The sequence below is a fragment of the Rhodnius prolixus genome, unplaced genomic scaffold, assembly GCF_049639745.1.
Source record: "Rhodnius prolixus isolate KJV_2025 unplaced genomic scaffold, Rpr scaffold_2, whole genome shotgun sequence".
Classification (NCBI taxonomy): Eukaryota; Metazoa; Arthropoda; class Insecta; order Hemiptera; family Reduviidae; genus Rhodnius; species Rhodnius prolixus.
Window position 1 is genome coordinate 36,949,664 of NW_027411592.1, and position 12,959 is coordinate 36,962,622.

At 34.2% G+C, this 12,959-nt stretch overlaps 1 protein-coding gene across 1 annotated transcript; it reads right to left on the minus strand.

Moving 5' to 3' along the window:
• Positions 1–1,126: 1,126 nt before the first annotated feature.
• Positions 1,127–12,732, minus strand: LOC141449557 (uncharacterized). The gene is made up of 2 exons (XM_074119103.1): positions 12,698–12,732; positions 1,127–1,879 (listed from the first exon to the last, which is right to left on the minus strand). The coding sequence occupies exons 1-2, from the start codon at positions 12,707–12,709 to the stop codon at positions 1,361–1,363; spliced, it is 531 nt and encodes a 176-aa protein (XP_073975204.1). The 5' UTR covers positions 12,710–12,732; the 3' UTR covers positions 1,127–1,360.
• Between the last annotated feature and the right edge of the window lie 227 nt (positions 12,733–12,959).

Here is a 12,959-nt window from a genome sequence, read left to right on the forward strand (position 1 = left end):
GCCTGCCTATTGTCGTAACAACCCATTTATTAGTGACAGTTCTCTTAAACCATGGTTGTCTAGGTAACTGATCTGCCATAGTTTTATAGAATTTACCTTTATCACCATTATTGTAATCTGTCTGCCATTTTTGTAGTGCTGCTTTTGCAATTATACCCTTGATATCGGTGTGTGGTAATTTATAATTAGCCATTTCCCCACTATTGGTGGCTTCCTTTGCAAGTGTATCAACAATTTAATTTCACTTCCAACCACTTTTAACATTATTTTTCATATTTTCTGCTTAATTCTTTTCTGTTATTTCTTTTAGATGGTACCGTGTCTGGATTGTATAACGATAACGCGATCCATTAGCCATTCGACCTCGGTGACCCCAAACCACTTCTCTCTTCCTTCGATGCCTTCTTTAGGTCTATTGCAGTCTTCTTAAGAGAACAAGATAATATCTGTATTCATAATTGGATTTCGATTTCGATCGAACCGATAGTGGGCAGATATTTGGATGATCATTTCTTTCAAAATTTGACGGTAGATACTCTCAACTTTACCACATTCCGGAAATACGTACGCTTCTCTTCCACGAATTCATTCTCAGTACTTTTTGACAAAAAAGAGTCTGAAATTGGTAAAACCTTCAAGTTCGGAAGATCTGTATATTAAAAGACGAAAATTTTTATCCTGGTTTCTGTTTCGTCTATTTCAATCTTTAATTCTTCATCCTAAAACTATTTTGATTCCTTCCTTACAAACCCAGAAACCATCCCATTTTTGTATTTGTAGAGTTTCTATAAAAAGACTTCCTGGCCAATGACATGAACATCCTTCTTAAGCAGCGCACTTAATTTTTGTGATATTCTCAGATTACCAATGTTTGACTTCTACCACCTCTTTACCAAAAAAGAACTGGAAGACATATGTTCGCAGCAGGAATTCGCATTCAGCTGGAGTTCATCCCCATCGTAACCATCACCATGTTGTGGAATAAATTATAATAAATAAATTATAATAAAATACTCGGAATTTGGAGAAAATTTGTAAGTTAGAAACTTGGAGAATAGCAGTAAGAGAAACTCTAGTGAGCAGATTTTCTCATCTGCTTTAGGCATTATTTTTCTTTCTTTCTGCTGTATTTATGATTCTTTTTATTGTGATTTCTCATACCTTTTGTGCATCTTCGCATAAGGCGAACGAACCCTTTAAAAATAAAACAATTATCAAGTTTTTTTAAGGACAAACAATTTGTGCAATTAAGAGTAAAAATAAAATTTATTTTTTTAAAAATGAATTATTTACACGGCAGAATTCTTAAATAATCCTTGTATAACTAGTTTTATATATTTATATAGTATAACTACAATAATTACAGATGAAATACTGGAGAATGATGAGCAACTGTAGCTACAGGTGCATGTGCGACTGTAGTAAAAGGAGCATGTGCAACAGCTACTGGTGCATGTGCAACGGCTACTGGTGCATGAGCAACGGCCACAGGAGCGTGCGCAACAGCAGCGCCATCCTTGTGTACAACCGCGTTGAAACCATTCACAGGATCGGCAGTGTATTCAACTATACGCCTGGAACCGTCTGGTTCGACAAGTGAGTAGCTGCCTTGTACTACATCGCCATTACGAGTCTCAGTTTGATCTTTGTTGTCACCAGTGAGAGCGTCAGACACGCTGTAGGAGAAACTATATGATGGATTTGGATCATATTCATCGGCTACTGGCGCATGGGCTACTGTTGCTACTGGTGCATGTGCAACGGTGGCCACTGGTGCATGAGCTAGTGTAAGCGGCCTGGTTGCAGTAGTGAATGGAGCGTGTGAGAGGAATTGTGGTGCTGCTGAGACTGCGGCAATTAAGATACTCAACAGGAAAATCTGAAACAATATGGTGCAGAAGTTTTAGCTGCGATCTGTATTGGGAGAAAATACGTCTAACATTCACACAAAGATATAACCTTTATATTAGCGCAATAACCTCTCTACAATGAGGCCTAGTTGGAGACCTGTTCTCAAAGAATGTATATGATACACCAAAATCACTCAGAACTCCACACAACCAACTCTCTTAATATTTGCAATCGTCTTGATGACTCACAAATAGACTGCTGCACTTGTCACTTCGCACAGAATATATAATAAATAAAGTATTATATGCATAAAATTATGAGAACCCTGTGCAGAGGCCGGCAGCGAACTGTAAAAAGCTCTGGGCACAATACCATCAGATATTGACACTCCTTGAATTAAAAATAAAAGAAACATATAAAATATATGTGTGTATATGCCGAAAAGACCTATTTGAAATGTTGGACGCCACCTTAACGACATTACCTGGAGCTACCATGTCTATAAAAAAAAAGAAAAGATTAATTAACCAGAAACTCTTAAAAAAATAATTAAATCGAAAGTAAAACTACGTTTAAGAATGAAAAAACTAGCAATTTAGAAACAATTGAAATAAACAAATAATTGTAGAATGATAAACTCATAAATATACAGATAAGTTATTAAAAAAATCCAAAAAGTTAAAAAGTTGTACGGACATCTCAGAAATCTACCCAAAAATATGCGTCAAATTTCTATGAAAACAACTAAAAATTTACTTTTTAAAATGACTGTATTAAACAATGCCCTTAAAATAGAGAGTACAATAATCGCTAATAAAACAAAAACAGTTCTTAATCAAAAGTGTTCTTTTAAGTTTCAAAACCTACCTTTATTCGCTTAATCGAAATTATGAGTAACATCCTTCTTCTCATATAGAAAAAAAGAAATAATAATAATAAAATAAAAATTTATTTAGAAAAGAACAGAATATAGCGACAAATACATATTAAGAAATTTAAAGAGAGAGTTACTTTCCTTTTAAAAATTGTTTATTAGAATTTTGGGTAAAGAAAATAAAGAAATAAAACCGTAAGGTTTCCTTCTTCTAAGTCAGGTTTGTGGGCACTAACAAAACATCAGCTTTTACATGAATTTTACATTTACATGAATATACAGGCCTCGTGACTGTAAATTATTAATCTAAGGATTCAAGATTGGTGAGGAATCGGTCAAATAAAAAACTCGTCTTTTTGCCAACGTTACGACAAATACATTGTCCTCTTCAGGGCCTGGATATTACAAATACAAACAATTTAGAGATTCAGTAACACAGAAAATCAGTAAAAAAACAGTAATAATAAAATACGATAAAATACAATAAATTCTTTATAATTATTGAAAACTTATGTGGTTATGCGGGTTCGTTGAGTTATAGAAAACTATGAGCCAGAACTGGAGAACAGGTATTATATATACAGATATATATATTTATTTATTTGATTTATAGGACTCACGTCCTGTCTCAAAAACAGTTGGGTACAGCATAAATTAATATAAATATATACAAACATAAGCACAATAAAAAATGAAAGAAACACTTTGAATATGTCATTGAAATAGGTCTAAGGAATAGCTCCTTTGAGGTATTTCATGGTATTTTTTAAGACCTTGGAAATAAGTAAAAAGATAAATAAAATCAAAGTAATTAAAAAAGAAATAAAGTAAAAAACATAAATCAATTTTTCAACTTATTAACTCCTCTCTTAAAGAGAAACATTCACACAGATAACAAAATACAGTTTTCATTGCAGCTCTACTGCACTGAGTTAACACAAAAGGTAAACTGAAAGAAGCTCTGTCCTGATACTTTTCTCGGATACTAAAATATGCTGGACAAACCATGAATATGTGGTACAAATCCTCTTTTAGAGCATTACCACATAAAAGGCAATTACTGTTTGAATCTATCCTGTAAGCGCTATTTTTTAATTTTAATGAAAATGTGTATTTATTAATTGTCCTAAGTTGAGCAAATAAACGTGTGTATGAAATGGGTAATTGAGTAAGGAGATATTGTTGCGGGATCGAGCTATGGTTGAATACTTGAGGGTAAAAAATACTACAAGTGGAGCTATGTAGTCTATCCAAATCCTGATTCACAAGAAAGTGTCTATATTTTTCCAAAGTTGGAGAAATCATTCGTGAGAAAACTTCAGGGTCAGATATTCCCAGCAGGCTAGACTCATCAAACTGATCTAATAAATCCTTCAATCGTACAACCCAATTGTACTTAGCAGACTTTCGGGAACAAATAATTTCACTTCCCTGTGTGCAGGACAACATTTTATCTAGGCATGCTCTAGGGTATCTATCGCTACTAGTATTAAGTAATTTGAGGTACCATAGTAAACTATACTTTAACACGTACCAACTAATGTGGACTGAGCCGGTCTCGAGACGAACAATATAATTCGAGGTATTTGTGTGCAGACGCAGAAGGCTTTTATAATAGTTCAAGTGACATTTTTCTAAAGCTTCTATGTGAGCAAGTCCCCAAATCTGGGCTCCGTATAGAATAGATGGTATAACGACTGCTTGATATAATTTCTCTCTCGAGTTCCAGTCCATGAGCCTCGCTTTGGAGCAAGTACTTAAAACTGCACCCGTAGTTGCATTACCTCTTGATAAAGCTTGCTCAAGCGCTTTATGGAAACTCCCAGAGGAAGAAAATCTTACCCCCAAATAATTATATTCTGGTTTAACTTCTAGAGGACGGCCATTATATAAAAAGTGTCTTTCTTTTTTGGGTCTTCCTTTATAAAACTTAACAATATTGGTTTTTTCGAGATTTACCTCTAAACAATTTTCTAGGCAATACATTTCCAACAGTTTTAATTTCTTCCTTAAATCGCAGTGGCTATCTCCAAAAACGACAAGATCGTCAGCATAGAATAGCATGAGGATGTCAAGACTCGAGTTTATCCGCAAACCAAAAGCCCCATTCTTTCTAAAAAAGGTTTCCATATCCGAAATGAATAAATTAAAAAGTAACGGGCTCAAGATTTCACCCTGAAGTACCCCTTTACTGATGTTTATTGGCTTTGAGCGTTCAGAATTAATCTTTAGAATCATATTAGCTCGATCGTATATTAACTTTAGAATTCTAATAAATTTCGAACTGACACCAAAATTAAAAAGTTTCTTCCAAAGAAGGTGATGATTGACCGAGTCAAACGCCTTTCTGTAATCAACAAAAACGGCGTACAAATAACCTTTTTTAATAGCGAGTTTCTGCTGTATCATTGTCATGAGGGTAAAAATATTATCTAAACAGCTACGGTTACTTCTAAAGCCAGATTGACATTCTGGTAGAAGATTCACGCACTCCACCCAGTTAAACAATCTATTAAACAAAATTTAATAGATTTAGCTCGACGGTAGCCGAGCGGTTAGAGGCGAGACCTGCGAAGCTAATATGTATTGTGGTACTGGGTTCGATTCTCGGTCTTAGGCCTTGGATTTTATTTAATGGTTAATAAAAGAAATTTACAGTAAAGTATATATACAGATATAGCTGGACTATATTAGTAATGACAATGTGACAGATACAATAGAGCAGAGGTCGGCAACGCGGCGCCCGCGGGCGCCACTGCGCCCTTCAATAAATTTTAGTGCGCCCTTAAACTATTGTTAATTTAGACAAGAAATTCAAAACGTAAATTTTAAAATTCCTTGAATCTACTGTACGTCAACGGTGACGCGCTTACGCGTTGAACTGAAATGAACTGAGCAATCATGTCAGTAGTAGTCAGTACACAAGAGAGCATAGATCAAGAGAGTTTGTGCACAGGTTTATGCCATCCCTATTATGGACTCATCGAAAAGAAAACTTACTTATTATTTCAATGCCGAGTGAAAAAAAGAGTTCCCATATTGCCGATATGATTAGCGCAGTTAATTCTTTCAAATGTAAGTTGGAATTGTTAAAAGCGCATTTGTTGAAAAATTCCTTGTCTCACTTTCAAAATGTCAAACGAATAATTGAAAATTTAAATTTGAGTGTTGATGAATTTGACACTACATCGTACATAAAAACCATTGATACATTAATAATCGAATTTTCGTCGAGATTTCAAGATTTTCTACCGTTAGAATCAGTAATTCCATTTTTCGAAAAATAGTTGGCGCCCGCCATGAATTTTTAATTTAGTATTTCACTCTTTACATTAAAAACGTTGCCGACCTCTGCTCTATTGTATCTGTCACATTGTCATTACTAATATAGTCCAGCTATATCTGTATATATAATACCTGTTCTCCAGTTCTGGCTCATAGTTTTCTATAACTCAACGAACCCGCATAACCACATAAGTTTTCAATAATTATAAAGAATTTATTGTATTTTAATTTTATATTACCGTTTTTTACTGATTTTCTGTGTTACTGAATTGTTTGTATTTGTGTATTTGTAATATCCAGGCCCTGAAGAGGACAATATATTTGTCGAAACGGCAAAAAGACGAGTTGTTTTATTTGACCGATTCCTCGCCAATCTTGAATCCTTAGTCTTACATTTACATATATTTCCTGAAACAAACGCCTTTAAACACATCCTTTAAGCACCTTTACTCCGTTTCAATAATAAAATACCAAAGGAAAACACCTTTGGAAAATGAACTGTCACGTTGTCCTTTTCGCCATTACTCTCAACTCTTTAACTACATTCACCTCTACTCACTGATCCTGATCGTCGCCTATTACTTGACATTTTCCAGATTTTAAAGCTACAAATCTACTTGTAATAGCTAAACTTCTAACCTTTATATTCCTTCTGAAAATGCCATAAAACAAAGTTACAACAACAAAAAAAATGGGTCATAGAAGGTTATATTGTACATAGTTAAATAGTAATAAGAAGTTGAGGGAAAATTGAAGAAGCATTTTCAAAAAGTTCTAAAAAAAAAATACGCAGTAATATGGAACTTTAGGTTATGGAATTTTCCTCAAATTTAGAATTTTATCATTACTTATAAAAATTTCCACAAATTTCCTCTGGCAATCCCACCCTAAACCCTTGGTCTCATGTCGCTCATTCCAGATATAACTCTTGCAAGCGGTTAAAACACGATTTCCTTATCGAGTGTCGAGAGCAATTAGTTCAGCAATGGGGAGTGTTACCACAGGGTAGCTGCAGCCCTCGCATGTGCACGTGCATGTCTACCATGAGTAGCTATATAATAACTTCTTGCCAATTAGGCCACAGAATTAGAAATAAATCGTGATGCAAACCTAGAATATTATAAAATCATTTTCTCATTCGCTCTCTTTCTATCACTTAATTCCATCTAAGAGCTCAAATATATAACAAGCCTGCGTGAAGTCATTAATCGTCGAACCACTACAATTAATCTCTTTAGTGCAATTAAGAAGTTTGTAAACAATTTTAGCGAATTAATTCCAAATCACTAAGTTGGTATGTATTTAGGGATGTTAGGCCTTGGAATCATCCTCTGCCTTCTTTGTGGCTTTATATTTTTTCTGTGAGAAGAAATGTGTCAAGGACTGCATAATAAATCAATTAATTGTAGCTATATACAAAAAAAAATTTTTATCCCATTCATTACAAAAATCGGTGTCGCAATATTTAAACAACTCAAGAACAATGCGAGTGTCTGATTTATTTGGTTTTTTTCTCCTTTGTGTTCTGTTTATGTAATGCTAAAAGTGAGATATTAAACATAATAACAGATTTCTAACCTCATTTGAGTTAGATAATGTGTTGTACACTAGGTTATGTCTAGCTTAAGCAGGCTCGTGCTTGTCATGAACAAGGATGCTGCGACAAGGTGTGCCCCAAAACACGGGCACCTTGTGGGGCGCCATTCCGAGCAAATATGAAAAATTTACAATCCAAATAAATAGAAAATTGTATTTATTGTTAATTTCGGTACAGAGAAAGAACCGGTTCACTCCAACATGGGGTTGTACACTCTTGATCAACAAAAACATCTTCAACTTACTCAGTGCGCTGATAAAGTGAATGCAGCGTATGAATGCCAATTTGAGGAGAATGACCTGAAGTCCATTTTACTAAATAGTTTTTTTTTGGCGATTTCTTTGAAACCTTCCATAGAGACCAAGTATAATTATATAAATGTAATTAATATACAGGGTGGAACCGGATAAGTGACGAAAATTTTTTTCTGTTAAACTACATTCAAAATGTAGTACAACGCCGCCTGAACGAGTGTCCTATCTCTATCTATTAGAGAGTTATGATTTTTTCAGGTTTTTTTCGACTAAACCCGACCTTACGTCATAAAAACACTATTTCTCATCTTGTGCCTCACTTATTTACATTTTTCACCTCATTTTCGGATTCAGCATTAAATTTCCTATAATAATAGATCATTTTCGTAGTTATTTAACTTTAATCAGATTCATTTATTACAATAAGAAAGTTAATTTTTTTAGGAATTTAGAATTTTCATGAATTTTCAAAAATTAGCCTCTTCGACAAAATTGATCTTAGAGGCTGTCAAATTTCTCAAAAACTGCTCCTTTTAATACTCTTTCCAATGGTATAATAATCAGTTTCAATAATAGCTGTTTTCTTTGGTCTATTACTGAGAAAGTGCTGAAAAACACGGTGTTAGCGAAGGAAGCAAAGGGGACTGGATGAAGCGTACTCGCATATCAATACTATTATTTATTAACAAAATCATTTCTTTAAGCATGTAAAATACATAATTACTTAGTAATTATTGATGTATCATGTTCTCAAAATGCCGACCTCGATTCCTGACGCATAACCGAGTGCGTTTTCGCATTGCTCCCAGTGTTGTTGAATCTTCCTCACAACGTTAGCAGAAATTTAATTTATCAACAAGACGGACTTATTATTCGGTGAACGTCAGAAGATGGTTGTCGCAACGTTTTCCTGAGTGGATAGGGCGAGGTGGAACTACCGCGTGGCCACAGAGATCTCCTGACCTCAACCCTATGGACCACTTCGTATGGGGTTTTCTTAAGAGTGAGGTCTACAAGGTTGAAGTCAACAGTGAAGAAGAGGTGAGAAGACGGGTAATTGCTGCTTCAGAAAAACTGAAAGAACATTTTCAACAACAGTGGGAGCAATGCGAAAACGCGCTCGGTTATGCGTCAAGAATCGAGGTCGGCATTTTGAGAACATGATACATCAATAATTACTAAGTAATTATGTATTTTACATACTTAAAGAAATGATTTTGTTAATAAATAATAATATTGATATGCGAGTACGCTTCATCCAGTCCCCTTTGCTTCCTTCGCTAACACCGTGTTTTTCAGCACTTTCTCAGTAATAGACCAAAGAAAACAGCTATTATTGAAACTGATTATTATACCATTGGAAAGAGTATTAAAAGGAGCAGTTTTTGAGAAATTTGACAGCCTCTAAGATCAATTTTGTCGAAGAGGCTAATTTTTGAAAATTCATGAAAATTCTAAATTCCTAAAAAAATTAACTTTCTTATTGTAATAAATGAATCTGATTAAAGTTAAATAACTACGAAAATGATCTATTATCATAGGAAATTTAATGCTGAATCCGAAAATGAGGTGAAAAATGTAAATAAGTGAGGCACAAGATGAGAAATAGTGTTTTTATGACGTAAGGTCGGGTTTAGTCGAAAAAAACCTGAAAAAATCATAACTCTCTAATAGATAGAGATAGGACACTCGTTCAGGCGGCGTTGTACTACATCTTGAATGTAGTTTAACAGAAAAAAATTTTCGTCACTTATCCGGTTCCACCCTGTATAATACAATGTATAGTACAATATAAAAGTCAATTAGTTCTTAGTGGTTCTTATGTTTCTAGAAAATGCACTTACGTAAACTGCGGTAAAGAAAAGTCGTGTGAGACACATCAGATTTTGTACTTTCTCTTACCCTCTCATACTAAGTATGTATTGCAATCGTGCAACTTTTCGTTTTTGAGTTTTTAGCGGAAACATTGTTTTAAGGCTCTACGAGTCAGTTAGAAAAGGTCTTATTTCATTTATTGATTACTCAGGCATACTGTAGATAGAGTGTGAACTACAATTACATGAAACTGGGCAAAAGCTGCCCCCTGAGCATAGCCGATTCATAACGCAGCCGTATGGACACAGGAAAAGAGAAATACACCAACCAGTGCTGACACTCTCCTGAATTTTAGTGACTGGAAATGTCTCCAGGACAGGAGATCAAGAAGCCAACGTTGTTTTAGTCGTAGTCGTGGGTTGTAGGGATTGATTATAGAGTAAAGAGTTAGAGCTGTTGAATTGGAATGGCAGGATAGAGTTCTGTGGAAATTGAGGAATCGTGAATGGATAGTTTAGAAGAGGATGTTTAGATCTTTGTGAAGAATGAGGTTAGAGACATAATAAGAAGCATTATCAATACGGCGGAGGACTTTTGATTGGAAGAATTGGATGCAGGAGATACTGCAGGGTTTAACTGAGATGGGCTTAAGAAGTGTCTTATAGTTTAGATTTAGGTCCGATCATGCGTCTTGATTGTCCGCACCTTTAGTTTAGTTGTTGTCTATTGAGTCTAGTGTGTGGGTTCCATGTGAGTCTACTGTCCTAGTAAGAACGTAGGTAGCGAAATACCTTCGAGATGTTCTAGAAAGAAATCTGTGTGACTGTCCCCAACTAACTCAAAAACCGTAGAAAGCCCCCCAAAAAAGATATTTCGCTTAGGGTACCATATTAGAAGTGACAATTTCGGTTCTAGAATACTTGGAAGTTTAGCAAACCCTGATAACTATACAAAGACACAGCACCATACATTATTCTGAAATGTTACTTTAGTATGCACAACAACGCCTCTCATCAAGAAGTGCCTTTTATAAGAATGTCCTAGAAAATGTTTCAAGTAAATGTTCTTGATCATTGTGTGTACAATAGTGTTCACAGTTTTTTCAAAAATAAATAAATAATCGTAAAAGCCACTTTTGAAAATATCTCAAAAAATTTAAAAAAAGTTCATTAAAGATTTCTTAATAAAAATTCATTATATCGCAACGCTTTCCATGGTAGTAAAAGAAATTTTAATACAGTAACTAGCAAAGGAGTAAGTCGACATTAGTTTAGTTTGCTGAAATACAAAATAAATATTTGTGATAAACTAAGCATGTATGCAAGTTTTGATTGTCTCGTAGAGTTCTGATAATCTTCGAAGAAGTGTCATGGAATTTACAAAACTGCATCCAACTAAAAGGGATATCTCTTTTCTTTTGAGTTGCAGTTGATGATGTATGTGATATGAAAAATAGAAATAGTAATAATAATAATAATAATAATAATAATAATAATAATAATAATAATAATAATAATAATATTAATAATAATAACATATTTGCACCATATACATATGTACCCACACATTCTTAAACATTTTTGAATCACTATAGTGATTATAATTCAACCATTATACTGGGCAAGAAGGAAACCTCTGTAAGTGGATACCGCTCTCACTTACCAACCAAGTCTTGTTCCAGTCCTTCCCGTTTAAATACTCTTTTAGCTCCTCTTTATTGAGTTGAACCTTCCCAAAATACCTTATTATATGACGGAAGGCATAAAGATGAATACGAAAGGAATTGAAGGTTTGGGGATACTAACAAGGAATTTCTTGTAATACAGGAGTTGTGGAAGATTTATAAACTTATGTGTTAAAAGAGAAATTCAACGACACTATTGGCCTACAAGTCGATCGCTAAAAGATTTTTTTTTAGTCGAATGCAGACGACAGAAGGCGATTTCAACACGTAAACGCTACTCAGTCCGTGACTTATAGTAACAAACGCTCTTAACGAACGACAGAGCGACATCCAACGTCATCTGTCATCCGCTCGCTGTCCGACGCTCCATCTAGCATGCTCCTCTGGATGTCCCCTCAACCAACTACTCGTACATTTTAAGATTTTGAAAAAAAAAAAATGCCAAAGGAAGAGAATTAGGTAACCAAATATAACCAATTGTTGCAAATATATCAATTTATTGATTTGTATCTATGCGTGGGTCTTCTTTTTATAATGAACAGCTACTTAGATAGACTTTCTGATTCATGCGCTGAAGATTCAATATTACTACTTTTGTGAGGATCCACTTTAAATTACAAACACTTGTTGGAGTCATGCAGTCGTAGCCTTTTCATTAATTAATCATAAGATTATAGAATAAACTTTAATTTGTAGAATACTGTACATAATATTGGGGACTAATTGATTAATCCATGTAGAAGTTATAATATTGCTAGTTTCAGTTACAATTTTTTTATTTGTTTGAAACTAAGCTTTGTCCTGAAGATGATCTAGTTCTTAGACCAAAAACTTGGCCTTAAAACAAATGAAAAATTATTTCTGCAATTGCAATAATCTAACTTTCCCTTAAAATCCAATTTGTTTTTAGTTTACAGCTACTTACCAAATAATAAATTTTATTAATAAAATAAAACGTTTATTTGATAACCTTCTCTTCATTGTAGATAAAGTACTATGTTTAATTAGATTTAAGTAGTTAGATCTTTTAGGTTAGATTTTTTAGAAGAAAAACCGATCGTAGATCGTAAAAGTTAGCCCACTCTTGCTCTATGAAACGACCGAAATTAAAAATATACAATTCATTTAAAAATTATCTTCACTGCGCCGAATATGACTTGGAAAATGTAATTGCAACTAGCTCTCACAGCAAGGCAGACAGAATGCATAAACATCCAAAATAGGCAGACAAAATGCGCAATTTTAAGTATCCACAGATCCTATTCATAAACATTCCTAGACTTATTTCCATAAAACTCTAATAAATCACTTGAAAAATAAATAATTTAATTATTCACCTGAGTGGCCATGATGACAGGAGCTGAAGAACAGATTGAACTGATTTAGATCGCAGCCTCACCCGTTCCTATATATACAAAGGAGATGCCAAACCCATTGTTGCAACATAAGTCTAGCAGAGTCTATGTCAACTATGGTGGTGTGGGCAAGTTATCAACCTTCTTTCAGAACTATCAAACTTCTCCATAGTTGACCTTCTCTGGAGAAGAGAACTAAATTCCACTGCATAATAACTATAGTGTTGATTCTTTAAAATTATTC